The following is an 18,764-nucleotide window of genomic DNA, read 5'->3' as shown; positions in this document are numbered from 1 at the left end:
AACTAAAGCCTGGTTTCTGTTAATTTGAAAGACTTTTATTAGTTTTCCAGTCTTTGCTAAAAATCCGTAACATTCAAGTTACATTATAATGCTTTATTATAATAAAATTATAATGTTTTATTTCAAGTGCTGAGTGCCTCTTGCTTCACCTTCATCTTCAGATGCTGCTGACAGAGTACCTGGACATGAAGAACACCCGCACTGCCTCGGAGCCATCCACCCAGCTCAGCTACACCAGCTCGGGGAGGGAGTTTGCTGCGTTTTTCGCGAAGAAGAAACCGCAAAGACCTAAAAACCCTTTGTTCAAGTAAGTGCTGGGACGAGGTTAAAGCTGTGCCTAAGCTGTGTTTGGTCCCTCAAGTACTGCACCGTGTTGGCTGCTAATCACAGACTGGTTTGTGTTGGAAGGGACCTTAAAGCTCACCCAGTTCCAACCCCCTGCCACGGGCAGGGACACCTTCCACTAGAGCAGGTTGCTCCAAGCCCCTGTGTCCAACCTGGCCTTGAACACTGCCAGGGATGGGGCAGCCACAGCTTCTCTGGGCACCTTGTGCCAGCGCCTCAGCACCCTCACAGGGAAGAGCTTCTGCCTTATATCTAACCTGAACTTCCCCTGTTTCAGTTTGAACCCATCACCCCTTGTCCTATCACTCCAGCCCCTGATGAAGAGTCCCTCTCCAGCATCCTTGTAGCCCCCTTCAGACACTGGAAGCTGCTCTGAGGTCTCCACGCAGCTTCTCTTCTCCAGGCTGAACAGCCCCAATGTTCTCAGCCTGTCTCCATACGGGAGGTGCTCCAGCCCCTGATCATCCTCGTGGCCTTCTCTGGACTTGCTCCAACAGCTCCATGTCCTTCTGATGTTGGAAATTGTGAGGAGAGAGCAGGGGCAGCCATGAGGGGAGCTCATGAGGGGAGCAGGGGCGGCCATGAGGGGAGATCATGAGGGTAAGCCGGGGTGGCCATGAGGGGAGATCATGAGGGGAGAGCAGGGTCAACCATGAGGGGAGGTGATGAGGGGAGCAGGGGCGGCCATGAAGGGAGATCATGAGGTTGAGCCAGGGTGGCCATGAGGGGAGAGCAGGGGCGGCCATGAGGGGAGATCATGAGGGGAGGTCAGGGGCGGCCATGACGGGAGATGATGAGGGGAGAGCAGGGGCGGCCATGATGGGAGATGATGAGGGGAGAGCAGGGGCGGCCATGACGGGAGATGATGAGGGGAGAGCAGAGGCGGCCATGACGGGAGATGATGAGGGGAGAGCAGGGGTGGCCATGACAGGAGATGATGAGGGGAGAGCAGGGGCGGCCATGACGGGAGATGATGAGGGGAGAGCAGGGGCGTCCATGTGGGGAGCTTGTGAGGGGAGAGCTGGGGTGGCCATGAGGGGGGATTATGCGGGGAGCAGGGTCAGCCATGACGGCAGATCATGAGGGGAGCAGGGGCGGCCATGAGGGGATATCATGAGGTGAGAGCAGGGGCGGCCATGAGGGGAGATCATGAGGGGAGAGCAGGGGCGGCCATGAAGGGAGCCCATGAGGGGAGCTCATGAGGGGAGAGCAGGGGCGGCCATGAGGGGAGATCATGAGGGGAGCAGGGGCGGCCATGAAGGGAGCCCATGAGGGGAGATCATGGGGGGAGCAGGGGCGGCCATGAAGGGAGCCCATGAGGGGAGCTCATGAGGGGAGAGGAGGGGTGGCCATGAGGGGAGCTCATGAGGGGGAGCTGGTGCCACCATGAGCGGAGATGATGAGGGGAGAGCAGGGTCAGCCATGAAGGGAGATCGTGAGGGGGAGCAGGGTCAGCCATGAGGGGAGCTCATGAGGGGAGAGCAGGAGAGGCCATGAGGGATAGGGGCAGCAGCTGTATAGTATGGGCCACTGTGAGAGGGCAGATGAGGGGTGGCTGTGACTGGAGATCATGAGGGGAGCTCAGTTTGCCCTCGGTGACAAGGGCTAATGGTGGGCTTGACAGTCCTGGGCTGGCAGTTGGGCTCGATGATCTTACAGGTCTTTTCCAACCTCATTGATTCTATGATTCTGTGACCCCAGAGCTGTACGGGGAGTGTAAGGATTGAGATGGAGATTTAATGCCCAAAGCTGAAGCCTCGGTGAGTTTTCCATTATGGATCTATTGCTGGTGTTTATACTGTAGCTCTATCCAGGGCTTATCTCAGGACTGGGATCCCATTGCAGTGCTGCTGCAGAGCGTGCAGTGATACACTGCGCCTGTCTTGATCCACGGTAAATTCAGGACCTCTTAAAGAGTGTGATAAAGGCGACTGGACAAAGAGAATTAAGATAACTGTATAATTACCAGATAGACTAAGCGGTTAATCCTATCACTAACTCCTTTAATTTGGAGTGCAGAACAGAAAGAATTAAGTGATTGGGAGGAGAGTGTAAGAGAGAGGATGAGAAACTGAGTGGCCAAGCGAAGGATTTGGGAGAACAAGTAAGATGTGCAAGAATAAGACGTGAAGAGGAGTTGTGGGTGAGCAGCACTCTTAGGAGGGGAGAGATCGTCTTGTTACTACACCTAGATTCAAGGGGCTGTGCTGAGTTATCGTCTCTTGCACTGACTGCATGTGCTGCTCATTCTCTTTGACCTCTGGAGGATTTTGGTCTCTGCTCTGGTGAGAACCCACTGCAGTCCTGCATCCAGCCTCATCTACATGGGTTTTGAACGCTTCCAGGGATGCTGATTCCACCACTTCCCTTGGAAGCCTGTTCCAATGCCTGAGCACCCGTTGGGCATGTGGATCTGGTGGTTGTATTCTCATAGTACTGAAGATCCCAGTTAGAAATTGAAGTCTTCTGCACTGTCTTCTCCCCCTCTCACAGGATGAGCTGTCTGTGTAATCTGTTATTAGAAGGTTAACTGTTGCCTGGAGGGTATGAGAGATACCTCCTGCTCCTGTCAACCCATGGTTATTCCCCCCAACCCTTTCTTTTCAGTGCTCCTATGGCTGTTTGGGTACTCTGACTTGTAGATATCTATCGGAACAAAACAGGGCTGTTCACCTTTTCTTACTGTGTCTGTTCTTGGGTGCACATGGACCAGTTTAAGCTTGAGAAATAAGGATGCTGTTTCACCTGCAGCAGTTTAAGGCTCTCTCTGAGTTTGTCAGCTGAGATTGAAGGTGGGTATAATTGTTTTCAGCCAAGGTGCATAACCTCACAGGAGCAGCACGTCTCCTACCACTCATGGTCTTGTCACCATGTCATTGCCGTCACTGCAGTGACAGCAGCATTTATTGGCATCTCTTATTTGGTTATCTGTCTTCTGTCAGCTGTCACTATATCTATGGAAATCTCTGTTGAAATGGAATTTCTCAGTCCGCTGACGGATGTACGTGTTTGATGGAGTGTTATTCTTGCCTCCTCTCCCATCTTCAGTGCTTTTCACGCCAGGATTTTTCTTGCCTTTCCGTTAGCTGTGTCCAAACCAGAGGAGCCTTCCACTTGTCATCAGAATATCTGTGTTAATTTCTTACTGCACAAGTCTCTTAGGGCAGGGCTCCACCTTGTGTTTTACTCATGGATGGATGCAGGTAGTTGTGGTGTGGCCTGTGGTAGTTTGCTGTAAGCAAATGTTATAAATACAAAGTAATTTTGCCCTGAGGAGAAGGACTTGGGGGTGTTGGGTGAGGAGAAGCTCCCTAAGAACCGACTTCAGTGTGCGCTTGAGCCCAGAACCCCCCCGTGTGCTGGGCTGCACCCCCAGAGTGTGAGCAGCAGGTCAGGGAGGGGATTCTCCCCCTCTGCTGCGCTCTGGGGAGACCCCCCCCCCCCCCCGAACCAGAGTCCTGATCCAGCTCTGGGGCAACAGCACAAGAGGGACGTGGAGCTGTTGAAGCAAGTCCAGAGGAGGCCCCGGAGCTGCTGCGAGGGCTGGAGCAGCTCTGCTCTGGAGCCAGGCTGAGAGAGCTGGGCTGGGGCAGCCTGGAGAAGAGAAGGCTCCTGAAGGGGAGACCTTAGAGCAGCTCCAGTGCCTAAAGGGGCTCCAGGAAACCTGGAGAGGGGCTTTGGACAAGGGCCTGGAGGGACAGGCCAAGGGGAATGGCTTTAACCTGCCAGAGGGGAGATTGAGATGAGCTCTGAGGCAGAAGTTGTTCCCTGTGAGGGTGCTGAGGCGCTGGCACAGACTTTTCCCAGAGAAGCTGTGGCTGCCCCATCCCTGGCAGTGTTCAAGGCCAGGTTGGACACAGGGGCTTGGAGCAACCTGCTCTAGTGGAAGGTGTCCCTGCCCGGGGCAGGGGGTTGGAACTGGAGGAGTTTTAAGCTCCTTTCCAACACAAACCATTCTAGGATTCTATGATTCCATGATTTTCTTCCAAAGTAGAAACTGGATGGCTGTGGGAAAGCAGTGAATGTGATTAAATCCTGCAGCAAAAGCTACTGCAAGGCTCAGGAATAATCTGAGTTGCTGTCTCAAGGAGGAGACAGAGGTTTGTTGCTGTAGTTTGCCTTGACCTTGATGCTTCTGGGTTTGTTGCCTGGAGAAGACCTCGAGGCCATGATACTAACATTACGCTTAGTATCTCACTAGGGGCAGAAGGGAGCCCATCATAAACACAAAGCCAAGAATTCCCTGTTCCTTTAATTAAAGTCTCAAGTGTTTGTTATATTTTGATAGACTGTTATTAGTTCAGTTGCGATAATACTAACAGTCACAGTCACAATTAAAGCAGAAAAGCCTCATTAATAGTAATAACCTTAACACTGTTGCACAAGAATGCTTACAAATGCTTGTCCTTTTTCTCTGATGGGATGCTTGTGTTTCCAGATTCCTTCTGGGCACCTCTTCCTTTAGCAAAAGGAGGGGGGTGAAGGGTGTTACAGCAAACCATCAATATCTTGAGGTCTTTACCCTGAGGAGTTTGATGTTCACGAACAATGTTTTCCCTCTAAGTCTTGTGTCCACTTTGGCCATCTGAAGATGCTTTGTCCCCACCGCCTGCCCCCTCTCCCTGGTCCCCAGCACCAGTGGCAGCACTGCCCAGTGCCCACCCGGGGCACACAAGTGACTGGTGTTTGCTGGGCAGAGCCTGCCCGGGGCAGCAGCCCTTGGCCAAGATGGGTGTCCCCAGCCCTGAGGTCAGGCAGGTCAGGCACAAGGTCCTTGGCCACGGGACACTTGTGACCACAGAGACACCCAGCTCAGGGCATGGCAAGCCCTGAGACATCCTGAGTGCTTGTGGTGTTGGGTCAGGGCCCAGTCTGTGGCATTTTACTATCAATGAGTATGGGGCTACCGCAGTTGAAAGACATTCATGTCTGCCTCTCAAATTGATCCTTGTGGAGTATTAGAGCCATACAATAAATACTTAATAATTTATTGCTCCCTAGTTCCCAGGACATTGTTTATTAGCTCTTATTTTTTATGTATTGGTCACTTAGTAATCTAGCTGGTTTTAGCCTGTAGCTTTGGTTTGGATTTTACCAGGCTTTGGGGCCATTCCTGCTTAAATACCTGGCTGCTCTCAGTTGAAGAGCATCTCTGTGCTTTGTCTCGTCATGGGTGGCTGCTGGAGAGCTGGGTTGATCAGAGGTGGCAGAATGGGATGTGTTGGTGATGGGTTTTATAGGAAACCATGCTTTTGTCTGCCTGCATAATTCTGCTCCAACATGCAGCAAGTCCTTATGTTTAGAGCTGCCTGGTGCTTACAAGGATGCTTCCATGGATGGCAAACTGACTGCCTTTTTTGTTTTCTTTGATTCCAGGTTTGAGTCCTCCTCCCATGCTATCAGCATGAGTGCCTATTTGCGTGAGCAGAGAAGGGAGCTCTACAGCAGAAGTGGAGAACTTCAAGGTGGGCAAGTAGATAATGTGTTGCTTTGGATAATTCTCTTTTGCAGGAGCTTCAATATCCTGTTCATGCTATGTCAGAGTATTAATACTTCTCCAGTTTGCCACACTGATTGTCTAAATCTCTCCAATTTTTAAGCTTTATTTATTCTTACGTTACAAAGCTACAAGGTTTCTCTTTATCCCCTCTGCATTTTCAGATGGGGTTGAGGTGTTTAAAAGATAGTCATAAAACAAGGGGTGAAATGCAGCCAGTCTCATCATGAGCACTCCTTATGGGTACTTGGAGCTAATATCTGCTTCCTTATCTGCAATTTATTTCCTTACATCATATGCTGAATGTGATAGTTGCCCTGGATTGGTTTGGGAGCTTGGTCATCTCATACTTGAAGTTGCAGGTTTCTGTTGTATGGACTGAAGGGACCAGTTCTTTCTTTTGTGCAACACTTGAGCAGTTGCAGAGTGTTTGAAAGTGGTGAATTTGAAGAGCTGGACCACTTGTGCTTGTTTATATGGCTTGTGGCCAGTCCTGTATGCACACAGAGAAGTGTTCTCTCCTCCGAGCATGGCATCCTTGTGTGTTTATTTCCCGAATGGTCTAATTCACAGTAGTCTTGGTTTTGGGAGCAATATCAAGGGAAGATCTTAGGGCTGTCGTAATAATGTATAACAGGACTTCTGTATCATCTGTTCTAGTTTCTTACTGGGCTAATCATAACAAGAAAATAATATACGTACTTCAGATATTCCAGTGATGGACAAAGGTAGAATTTCTCCTTGAAATCTTACCCATGATAATTTCCATTCGGCTTTTAGTTGAAGATGTTTTATGATTTACAAGGGAGTTTTTGGATGACTTTGTGTTCTCTTCCTCCTTGTATAACTTGGCTGTTCTCAGTGAAAAGTTAAACCCACAGGAGCACGAAAAGAAGCTTTGAGAGATGGGCAGTGTTCTTGTGGACAGATTGCATCACTTAAGTGACTCTACAGAGACGATCTTAGTATTGATGATTAAGGATATAATGATTCACTCTGTGGTGAATATTCAGATACTTCTAGATGGACTGTGAAGGAAGAATACAAGATAAAGATGTATTGGAGTTGAGAGTTGCCCACACTATGATCTGGCAGCCTATAAGAATAAAATAAAGTGGAGATACCTGTCTTTTAAATGATGGTATCACCATTTACACACATTTATATCGCAGCTCTTTACCTTTCGAAACTCAGGTTTTCACCTTCAGAATCTGTCACGTGCTCTTGTGCTCAGGATTAACTGAAAGAAGTTACCCAGTTCAGTAGGATACTGTGAACTGTAAGATGTTACACTGCACCAGCATTCTCTTATACCTCTCCTATGGAGACAGGCTGATAAAGCTGGGCTGGGTCAGCCTGGAGAAGAGAAGGCTCCTGAAGGGGAGACCTTAGAGCAGCTCCAGTGCCTAAAGGAGCTACAGGAAACCTGGAGAGGGGCTTTGGACAAGGGATGTAGGGACAGGCCAAGGGGAATGGCTTTAACCTGCCAGAGGGGAGATTGAGATGAGCTCTGAGGCAGAAGCTCTTCCCTGTGAGGGTGCTGAGGCGCTGGCACAGACTTTTCCCAGAGAAGCTGTGGCTGCCCCATCCCTGGCAGTGTTCAAGGCCAGGTTGGACACAGGGGCTTGGAGCAACCTGCTCTAGTGGAAGGTGTCCCTGCCCGTGGCAGGGGGTTGGAACTAGATGAACTTTAAGGTCCCTTCCAACACAAACCAATCTAGGAGGCTGTGATTGTACCAGTGGGTAGCAGGATTTAAGTAGTTATTTCTCCACAGCTAAGAACTCTGTTACAAAGTTTATGGGGCAAATGTGGGCTCAAAGCCAATCATTTTGAAGCTGTTGAGAGCAGTAAGTTTGGAGCAGGGATGGGACCATCAGGGAGCCTGCAGCACTTGCCTCAAAAATTTCAGGTCTCTTTGGGATGAGTCCTTTTGCTTTCTGTTGTTCCCAGTTGCCTCCACACCTTGACGTGACCAGTCCTCCATGTTGCTTTAAAAACACAGTAGAGAACAGCACTGACTCCAGGTCTGTGTCCTCTTTCAGGTGCTTGTGGCTGAGATCTGGGTGGTTTTGTGGTTACCATTTCTGTTAGAGGGGTTGTTTTTAAATAGCTCCTTGGGCTCAGAATAGCTTCCTGGGTTCAGAACTCTTTACAGATTCCATGAAAGATTGACTCCTTATTGATATCAGAGGAATCTTGGGGTAACATCTATCATAAGTGAGAGATTGTGAGCGTTTTCAAGAGCAGAGAATGCAGAAGAGAGCTGAAAGAACAAAGCCTGTGAGCTGACAAAGATGTAAAGGACAAAATACAGGAAATAGTGTGGATAGGGACAAGATTATGTTGCCCTTTCTGGATGAATTGGAAGAGTTTGAACGTGATGCAATAGGTGACAAAAAGTCCAAGTAGGGTGTCAACAGGGACAATAGATGAGATGACTTTGCTGAGAAATCTTTGCAGTTGAACCAGCAAGAAAAGTTTCCCTTTGAACTTGATGTTAAAAATGTACTCTCCTCTCTTTCTATTATAAGCTGCTGTTCCCTTGTAGGTAGCTCATTAATCTTCCCAAAATCCCAACCACAGCAAGATCTGCATTTTGATATTTCCTTCTTTTTCTTACCTCTTTTCAAGAGAAATACAATTTGATTGTTCAATCAGGTTACTGGAAAGCAGGCATGTGACACTCTCTCTTCTCTCAATGCCACACAGTTGCTCTTCCTGACAGCCTTATCCATGGGGATAGTTTTTCAGTGGCAGCAGGAGGAGGGTGGCTTGTGAGGAAATCTTCAAAGAGAACATATGCATTAGGAAAAGAAAGATCCCATAAAAGTTTGGCTCATGCCAACGTTTTGAAATAAGAATGTAATTTAAATAGCCTTAAAATCTGTGAAGATCAGGGATGCTTTGTCATTAACGTCTTTCATTTGGACTGAAATAGTGCGGCGCGTAAGGCACACGTTATCCCTCAGCGGGAGGCAGAGATGTGCTGTGAGTGATTTAGAGATGGAATTCTTGTGTCTTATTCCATTGAAATCAGAGGAGGAAAACTGAAGCCATGTGTTTTCCCCTTGAAGATGGACACACAAGTTGTTTGACAATTGTCATTAAAAAGAAGGGGGAAAGCAAGAACATAACTGAAATATCTCCTTCCAGACTAACACAGATGTGGGTCCCCAGGTTGTTGTCGGAAGTAGTGTCCGAGGTGGTTTCTTCTGGACAAAACAAGCAATGACCATCACTAAGCTTCTCCTTTCCTTATTTCCATGTGCTGGATGGGCAATTTACTTTTTCCTTGTTGGAACCCTCCTGCCATTTCTCAAATATGATGTTCCTTTTATAGTCTTGTTTTAAATAATGTGGGTGTATTTTATAACCAAGGAAGTTTATTCCATGAGCAGCTGAATGACTGAAGCCTTGTTCATCTCAGATGTGTCTCCTTTCTCCTATAACACTTTTCCTTCATTAGCCACACTTCTCCCCATGTCTAAACCTGCTTCATCCCCCTCACTTCTTTCTTGCTGGCATCCACCAGTGCCTGTCCATGGCCTTGAAACACCCCCTAAGGAGAAAGCAGCATGTTCCGTGGCTGGATCAAGCGGAGCACATACTGAACAAGCAGCCCCATGCTGTGGAAGCAAAGGTGCAGGTTGCTGCCTGGCTGGTAGGTCTAGCACATCCTCACTGCAGCTTCTCCTTCCATGGAGACACGCATTTATCCTGCTTCCATCTGCACAGCTGCCTGTTTTCACAAAACCTCTAAGATTTATTGCTTTAAAGATCTATTCCTCTGCCAGTTGTGGCAGGAATTGGCTCACCAACTCTGTTGTTGTGAGGATGGGACAGCCAGAAGATGAGATAACTCTTATTTTCATTGGAAACTAGGCTAAAACGTTGCTGTATTTCACCACTGTTGTTGCTGGCTGGTGGAATGAATCCCATGCGTGCACCTTATTTCATTCCACTGGTGCCTTCAATTACCTGGGATTTCTTGGGAATAAATGGAAAATGTGGTTTCTTGCCATTGAGGGAGAAGGTCAAGGACCGTGGGAGGGGACCATAGGTGGTAGGAGGGTGTCACTGGGGCATCACAGGGAGGCAGGAGATGCTCTGCAGGGGCCTTGAGGGGTTGTTTCTTTAAATGGAATGTAACTGGTGGCTGGAAAACAGGGTTTCAAGCAAAAATAAGGAGAAAGACCATTGATCTGGATAGTATCTATGCATGTCTGGATTTCTCATTGTGTATTCTGGTAGTGTTTCATAAAAGCCCTAATCCAAGTTTTAATTTCATTGTACTGAACAGTAGTACATCTGTGATTTGTGCATTGTATGCACCCGAAAGGATTAGTTTGGATGTGATCTAGCAGCCTTCACCAGCACAGTTGCTTTGGATAAGTGCCTTGAAGTCTGTCTTCCAGGGGTTTACATGTTTCCATTTTCTGTGGCTGGGACAGGAGCTGGATCCTGGAGATGCCAGTCCATTAAAAAATAATGATAAATAACTGTAAGCAAACAACAGGAGCAAAAGGAGCCATAACTGAAGAGGAAAAGCTCAGTGGATGCTAATCTTTATTTCAGAAGGTGCCTAATCCGAGCTAGTGATCTTCTTTACTTGTGGATAGCTTATGTGTGTGGGATTTGGAAGACCCAGGGTAGGAGAGCTCTGAGGGCATGAGATGTCTCCCCAGCAGCCGTGCACTGCGCTGCTTGCTGTTGGCTGATAATGTTGGTTGAATATGAGCAGCTTGTGCCCAGGCAGCCAAGAAGCCACCAGCATCCTGGCCTGTACCAGCATCAGTGCGGCAGCAGGGCCAGGGCAGTGACTGTCCCCCTGTGCTGGGCACTGGTGAGGCTGCACCTCGAATCCTGTGTCAGTGCTGGGCCCCTCACTGCAAGAGAGACATTGAGGTGCTGGAGCGGGGCCAGAGAAGGGCAGCGGAGCTGGTGCAGGGCCTGGAGCACAAGTGTGATAAGGAACGGCTGAGGGACCTGGGGGGGTTTAGTCTGGAGAAGAGAAGGCTCAGGGGGGACCTTCTCGCTCTCTGCAACTGCCTGACAGGAGGCTGGAACCAGGAGGGGGCTGGTCTCTGCTCCCAAGGAACAAGGGATGGGACAAGAGGAAACGGCCTCAAGCTGCACCAGGGCAGGTTTAGATGGAGCTGAGGAACAATTCCTTCCCCAGAGGGTGCTCAGGCATTGGAACAGGCTGCCCAGGGCAGGGCTGGAGTCACTGTCCCTGCAAGTGTTCACACCCCATGTAGCCGAGGCCTCAGTGCCATGGGTTAGTGGTGGCCTTGGCAGTGCTGGGGAACGGTTGGACTTGATGAGCTTAAAGGTCTTTTCCAATCCGGTCGATTCTATGATTCTGTGATTACTTCTGTGGGCTCAGAGATCGGACAAATGCTTCCATAATTCAGCAGGAAGGATGTGATTTCAGAAGCAGAAATGATGCTCAGGTGGGTGCAGAACTGATGACTCTGTTGAGTCTATGACTCTATCATGGTATTACTTTGTCAAAGGTGGTGTCAGTTGCAGGCTCCTTCTAGATCCATCAGGTATTGTTTCAGAGTCCTGTTCCCATGGGGAATCCATAAAGCTGAATATTGTGCTCATGGTGACCGTGGCCTCAGTTGAGTTTATCAGTAGAAGTGGAAAAAGACATTTTTATACACTGAAAATCTGAAGAGCCTCGCGGGTGCTGATGAGGATGGAGACAGCATCCGGCTCCTCCGTTATCTGTGTGTGTGCAGGCCCTGGTAGTTCAGCTGAAGGTCAGCTTTGCTGCTGTTGGACATCTGGGCTGCTTATAGGAATGAAATGTGAAGTGCTCCCATGCAGCTGCTGTTCCTTTGGATGTTAATGGACCCCACATCTGCTCAGCACCTCTTAAAATCTGGGCTTGGTACTTCTTTCTGTTTGGAAGCTCAAAACATTTCATTAATTAAACTTCTCAGTGTCTCCACAGAGTAGGATCTAGTTTGAATTGTAGCTGTGCAAGCTGTGGTGTGTGATCCATCATCCTGGGAAGGACAAAGGGAGCAGAGTTAGAGTTGGAATGCCAGAGTCACCTTTTAGTCTTGTGTTAGATCACACTGGTTTGACTCTGAATTGTGGTGGTGTGGTGGTTGTGGTGTTGATGTATATTCATATATATAGCACTTGTGTTCTCTCTGATCCTACTACTTGGACATCTTGCAGATGAGTTTGTGCTCTTTCTGTCACTGGAAGGTAGGGAAGTGGTTCCTGTACAAGGAAGGTAGAGAAAAGTGAAGTGACTTTCTCTGTAAGGTGTTTAATAGACCAAAGAATGAAATTCATGCCCTAAAGCAGGGTTCCCCCAACTACTGGGCACATTTAGTGTGCTGAACTGAAACAGCACTAATCCTCTATTTCTTTATGCTGTTATTTAAGCAGTTTCTGTGCAGAACATCCCTGTGCTGCATTATACACTTCTTTCTACGTAAAAACTGTGGAGAAGTTCCCCTTGCTTCACTTTGCTGCAGTTCCTTAAGTTTGGTTTTGTCAAAGGTGATTTTCAATACCCAGAACCCAGGTGAGGGTTGTAGAGTAATATCTAAAATTAATTTTAAACTCTATAATGAAAATCAAATGCAAGAGTCTCTTGTGGATTCTAAATAAGCAACACTCATCTCTGAGTTGGCCAGTCCTTTAGCTATATTATATATAAGATTTATTGTTTGCCACCTACCACGTGCAACATTCTGTTTTATCTGAATGTCTTTTAATAGTCATAGAATCACAGACTGGTTTGGGTTGGAGGGACCTTAAAGCTCATCCAGCTCCAACCCCCTGCCACGGGCAGGGACACCTTCCACTAGAGCAGGTTGCTCCAAGCCCCTGTGTCCAACCTGGCCTTGAACACTGCCAGGGATATTGATCATGTGTTGGTCTCCTGGGTTGCAGTGCAACTTGCTAGAAGTTTGGGCCTTGGCTCAATGGTTCAGGTGTAACTGTTGGTTATGAGAATTACCCATTTTCTCTAAGTTTAAATGACCAGGAGGTGGTCCCAGTGCATTGGTAGGAGGGCTACAAAGCTAAATGTATATTATTAAGCAACCTGCTCTAGTGGAAGGTGTCCCTGCCCATGGCAAGGGGTTGGAACTGGAGGAGCTTTAAGGTTCCTTCCAACCCAAACCGTTCTACATCCCACCCTGGCAAAGGATGGCAGATTGGGCTGTGAAACAACAATCTGTTGTAATGAGACAGGATATTCCTTTTTTGACCTCATTTCTTATTAGTAGAAACTCCGTGGATTTTTTCTTCTTGTTCAGGTGATCAATGGGAAGCCCTGAACATCCCTATGATACAAATTTGAGGAGTGGATTTGAGTTACTTGCCTGTATGGGGGAGAGGGACTCTTCATCAGGGATTGCAGCAATAGGACAAGGGGTGATAGGTTCAAACTGAAACAGGGGAAGTTTAGGAAGAAGTTTTTTACTGTCAGGGTGGTGAGACACTGGCACAGGTTGCCCAGAGAAGTTGTAAATGCTCCATCCCTGGTAGTGTTCAAGGCCAGGTTGGACAGAGCCTTGGGTGACATGGTCTAGTGTGAGGCGTCCCTGTCCATGGCAGGGGGTTGGAACTGGGTGGTCTTCAGGCCCTTTCCAACCCATAGCATTCCATGATTCCATGCTGCTCATCTATTCTCAGTCCAAGCCTGACTATTTCTCACCATAAGGTTTTAAGTAATTAAGGAAATGAAGGAGAACCTCTGCTAATTAAGATTTCAACGCCAAGAACTAGCAGCGGAGACGAATGGTATCTGCTATGACAAGGGCACAATGTAAGGCCACGTCCAGGGAAAATGCACTTATTTGTAGGTGCCTTGTTCCATTTGGATTCACCAAAGGGCTGCCGGAGGGAGCCAGCTGTGTTCACCCGTGACAAGAACCAATCTTGACGTCTTGGATAATGAAAACGCGGTTCAGCACCTTTTAGAGCTGGGTATGATAATATGTTGTCAGTCAGAGGCAATGAGGAGTGGGGGGGAAGCAATAGAATTCTTGTCTGCTTAAAGGAGACATTGTGACAAGTGGCCAGTCCTGCTTGAAGACACCCTTTAGACAAGGATGGGGAATAACTGCTTGAAGAATCAGGAGGTTGGTTGTGCAGAGGAGGGGGAAGGATGGGATGTTACGAATCTCCTGTCACGCAGCTGCTTTTGTCTCCCCATGCTACACAGGATCACACTTGCCTTTGAGCTTTGGGAGGGGGAGAGGAGAGGGGAAGAGAATCTCTTTTTTGTGGTGTGACAGTATTAATGCAATCATCTAGTTCAGACCTTGTAAGCCCACTTCTTATTTCCTCTGCGTGTGTTTTCTCTGCGTTAGAGGATTAGCTGCACCGTCTCTTCAAAGGCTATCCAATCAAGGAGGGGTTATTAAAACCAGGGTGCTTTATGACTGAGAATTAATTAGAGCAGCATTTTCATGCAAAACAGCCCATTTTTTGATTAGCAATGGAGCAGGGCCGCAATTAACACTCTGGGAAGCTGAAATTTCCAGCATTTGTGATTTGCAGGAAATGAGATTATCAAACCGGGGTCAGGCACTTGACAGCGAAAAGGGGATTATGTGTAAAGCAAGAATTTGTTTCTTGATTTTCTTTGCCTCCGAGATTGTTATTGAAGCTACAAGCAATTCAGAGGGAGGTAAAAAGAGAAGGGAGAGACCTAAAAATGGAAGTGGGAGAGACCTTTTGCTGTGTTAGTGCCTCCTCGCTGTGCCAACAGATTCCCTCAGCCTTGTGTTAGGGAGAACACACTTTGCATCTGATTTATAGCAACAGGTTTGCTTTGCTTTCGTGGGGTTAGTTGACCTTTTCCAATCCATGTGTTTTGAGAATCATGGTCTAGGTCCCTGCCCTTGGCAGGGGGATTGGAACTAGATGATCTTAAGGTCCTTTCCAGCCCAAACCATTCTATGATTCTATGAGAATCCTTCAGTGTTTTTTTTAAGCAGTCAAAATATTTCTATCCAGGGGAAGGAGGCAATGCAATCCCTTTACTAGACACAGCACTTGGTCTCAGTTCCTTTAAGTGAGTACGTGGCCAGTGTGTTTTCTAAGTAATTTCTTTTCATCTGATGTTAAGGATGTGTATTAAAGCTTATTAAAGGCTGACCTTGGCCATCGGGCTCTGTGGAAAAGAAGCAGGGCATCTCTGTCATTTCTAGAGGGTTTGAAGCGGGGTTTGTATCTCCCACTTAATTCTTCTAACTTTTAGAGCAGATACAAGGTGTTGAAAGTCAGGCTTGGGCTGTGGAATCTCTCCTTTAGCTTGTGCCAGGGACCTCGAGCAGGCTACAGCAGCACAAGTTGGTTTTGATGGCAGGTCAATATCTGCTGACTCCAGCAAGTTCAGAGAGTGCCAGTTAATGTCTACTGCAAGAGAGGGAGAAACGAGCAGTCATAGCGTCCCAGGCTGGTTTGGGTTGGGAGGGACCTTAAAGCTCCTGCAGCTCCAACCCCCCGCCACGGGCAGGGACACCTTCCACTAGAGCAGGTTGCTCCAAGCCCCTGTGCCCAAGCTGGCCTTGAACACTGCCAGGGATGAGGCATCCATCTGCTTTTTAAAATGACCATGTAATTCTTTTTATTACTACTGATTTTGGAGTGAAATTGTTCATGAAGGCAAAGATCGTGAAGTTAATGGTTGTCAGCAGCCACCACAGCCACATTCTTGGTCCTGTTTCTTACCTGGCAGTGCCTGCAGCTACTGCATCCTTTTCAGCAGTGGTCATATTATCAAGGAAGCTCACTCTTAGCTTGCACCTTTACCTTCATAGGCTGGACCTTATACAAGCCTGGCAGCACATCTTGGTTGTCCTTTGCTCCCTGATGTGGCTCAGCAACTCATTCCAAGCTTCAACCCTGACAGTATTTCACTCTTTGGTTTTGGATCCCTGTTCAGGGCTTCTAAGTCAGTCTTTGGTAAGCTCTTGCTTTAGTCTTTGAACCCATACGGTGTTCTTCTCTATTCAGAGCCTAAGGACCTCTAGTAAGCTTCTGTGAAGCTTGTCAGATACTGCATGGTCCTTTTCTTAATATGAAACCCCAAAATACCAGGGCATTAAGTTGTTTTATCAGTAGAAAAGTTTCTCAAATAAAGACTCAAAATCAAAGGTGATGGAATCAGTTATGAGTTCTGTCATCAGCCTCGGTTATCTTGGAGTATTCTTCACAACTCTCCTACTAGAGCTAATCTTCATTCCCCTATTGATATGAGGAAACACACTGAAAAAAGTCCTCATTTTATCAAATCCCCCCCCAAATGGATGCTTCAGTGTTACTACTATTGCTCCCAAGAGTAGTGATGGTGTTACAGTTCTGGCCATGCAGACTCTGGAGTTTCCTGGGACTTGCTGTGTCACAGTGCCTGGTTTGGAAAGCAAGCACTGATTTTCAAGGTGTTATTTACAGCTTCTTCCCAGCTTTGAGGTTTGGGTTAGTAAAGAATTTGATGGCTTTGTGGTGAATTTACAAAGATGTTGTGGAATTATCTTGTATTACGCAAATTAAGCAGAATAGGCAGGTAATGTTTATGCCTCTGAACTGTAACACCCTGTTTTGTATCAGTTCCTGGAGGGATTTTTTTCAGGAGAACTTGGCTTTTGGAGGTGCTGAGCTATCTCAGCTTGATGTGGCTGCCCCATCCCTGGCAGTGTTCAAGGCCAGGTTGGACACAGGGGCTTGGAGCAACCTGCTCTAGTGGAAGGTGTCCCTGCCCGTGGCACGGGATTGGAACTGGAGGAGCTTTAAGGTCCCTTCCAACCCAAACCAGTCTGGGATTCAGTGAGATGTTCAAGTCCTGACATCCATTAAAATCAGTCTGTGTGTTTCAATATGTTTAATTTTGAATTGGGTGTAACTCACCCAAAGTGAACATTAAATGATCTGAATTTAGGGGTGAGTAAAAGGAAGCCTCTCCCTGTAATGTGACTTTCCTGAACTGCAGAGCATCTTCTCTCCCTTTTCCCTTCTATCATCCAAGGCAAAGCTTTCTGGCTAGTCTGAGCCAGGCAGCAGACCGTGCTATGTCAGTGTGTAAGATGTGTCCCAGGCTGGAGCAGATAAATCACGCTTTGCTTTTCTGAAGGACAGTGGAAACATTTCATCAGTACAGCCAGCAATAAAATAACTATGATACAGTTGAACAGGTTCTCTTCTTCCTGTGATCTGAAATAATATGCTCTTCCTTTCTCTCCATGTGAGAGCTTCACACTCTCCTGGAATTGGTGCTTCTGTGTAAAGTTCAGTAGTAAACCATTTATTTAAAACCCTTCTGTCTTGCTGTTTAGGAGCAGAATTCTCTCAGTTTGGGATGAGCAGGTCTGGTTTCTGACTACCTGCTCTGCTTTGAGGAATGTTCATCGCTCCACTGGTGGAAGTGGGCTGCAGCAACCTGAAAGAGTGAAATAGAGTGTGCAGGTTAAGTGGATGGTACTGCCGTTGTCTCCTCTCAGATTTTAACCATCTCAAGCCAAAATCCTGTTTCTGAGCTCTGGCTTTCCAAAGGACATTATTTACTACAATGCTATTTCCTTGACTCATTTAAGGACTGATTTTGTTACTCCCATGCTGGGGTTTTGTTTGCTAGCAGGGCATTCCAGTGTGCCTTTGGTACCCCACGTTTAGATTCCTACACTTACCTTCTGTTACTGGTAATGAGAATAACTTACAGCAATTTGAATTGGGGTTTGGTAATTGCTAAATGCTAAGGAACACCATAGAGTTTGGCTGTAAAATGAAGAATCAAACTATCCAGTGGGAATTGTCCCACATGACATCCTTGTCTCTAAATTGGAGAGACATCAATTTGATAGATGGACCACTCGGTGGATAAAAAACTGGCTCGATGGCCGCACGCAAAGAGTTGTGGTAAATGGCTCGATGTCCAGTTGGAAACCTGTAACGAGTGGTGTCCCTCAGGGATCGGTGTTGGGACCGGTCCTGTTCAACATCTTTGTCGGTGACATGGACAGTGGGATTGAGTGCGCCCTCAGCAAGTTTGCCGATGACACCAAGCTGTGTGGTTCGGTTGATACGCTGGAGGGAAGGGATGCCATCCAGAGGGACCTTGACACGCTTGTGAGGTGGGCCGATGCCAACCTTATGAAGTTTAACCAAGCCAAGTGCAAGGTCCTACACCTGGGTCGGGGCAACCCCAGGCACTGCTACAGGCTGGGCAGAGAAGAGATTCAGAGCAGCCCTGCAGAAAAGGACTTGGGGGTGTTGGTTGACGAAAAGCTTAACATGAGCCGGCAGTGTGCGCTTGCAGCCCAGAAAGCCAACCATATCCTGGGCTGCATCAAAAGAAGCGTGGCCAGCAGGTCGAAGGAGGTGATCCTGCCCCTCTACTCTGCTCTTGTGAGACCCCACTTGGAGTACTGCGTACAGTTCTGGTGTCCTCAACATAAAAAGGACATGGAGCTGTTGGAGCGAGTCCAGAGGAGGGCCACGAGGATGATAAGAGGGCTGGAGCACCTCCCATATGAAGACAGGCTGAGAAAGTTGGGGCTGTTCAGCCTGGAGAAGAGAAGGCTGCGTGGTGACCTCATAGCAGCCTTCCAGTATCTGAAGGGGGTCTACAAGGATGCTGGGGAGGGACTCTTCCTTAGGGACTGTAGTGGTAGGACAAGGGGTAATGGGTTCAAACTTAAACAGAGGAAGTTTAGATTAGATATAAGGAAGAAGTTCTTTACAGTGAGGGTGGTGAAGCACTGGAATGGGCTGCCCAGGGAGGTTGTGGATGCTCCATCCCTGGCGGTGTTCAAGGCCAGGTTGGACAGAGCCTTGAGCCACATGGTTTAGGGCAAGGTGTCCCTGCCCATGGCAGGGGGGTTGGAACTAGATGATCTTAAGGTCCTTTCCAACCCTTACGATTCTATGATTCTATGATTCTAT

The 18,764-nt window shown here is 47.7% G+C and overlaps 1 protein-coding gene across 3 annotated transcripts in view; it reads left to right on the top strand.

The window, feature by feature from the left end:
* The window catches only part of EXOC4 (exocyst complex component 4), a 396,577-nt gene that overhangs the window by 110,230 nt on the left and 267,583 nt on the right, over positions 1-18,764 (top strand). For 2 of the 3 annotated variants that reach the window (XM_030480709.1, XM_030480710.1), the window contains exons 8-9: positions 162-307; positions 5,722-5,810. In XM_030480709.1, the coding sequence (XP_030336569.1) occupies positions 162-307; positions 5,722-5,810 (235 nt within the window). Of the gene's footprint in view, positions 1-161; positions 308-5,721; positions 5,828-18,764 lie in introns of all 3 variants that reach the window. The other variant, XM_030480711.1, reaches the window with a different exon arrangement.

The sequence above is a fragment of the Strigops habroptila genome, chromosome 3, assembly GCF_004027225.2.
Source record: "Strigops habroptila isolate Jane chromosome 3, bStrHab1.2.pri, whole genome shotgun sequence".
Lineage (NCBI taxonomy): Eukaryota > Metazoa > Chordata > Aves > Psittaciformes > Psittacidae > Strigops > Strigops habroptila.
Note: the sequence above shows the minus strand (reverse complement) of the source record. Positions and strands in the feature narration are given on the sequence as shown.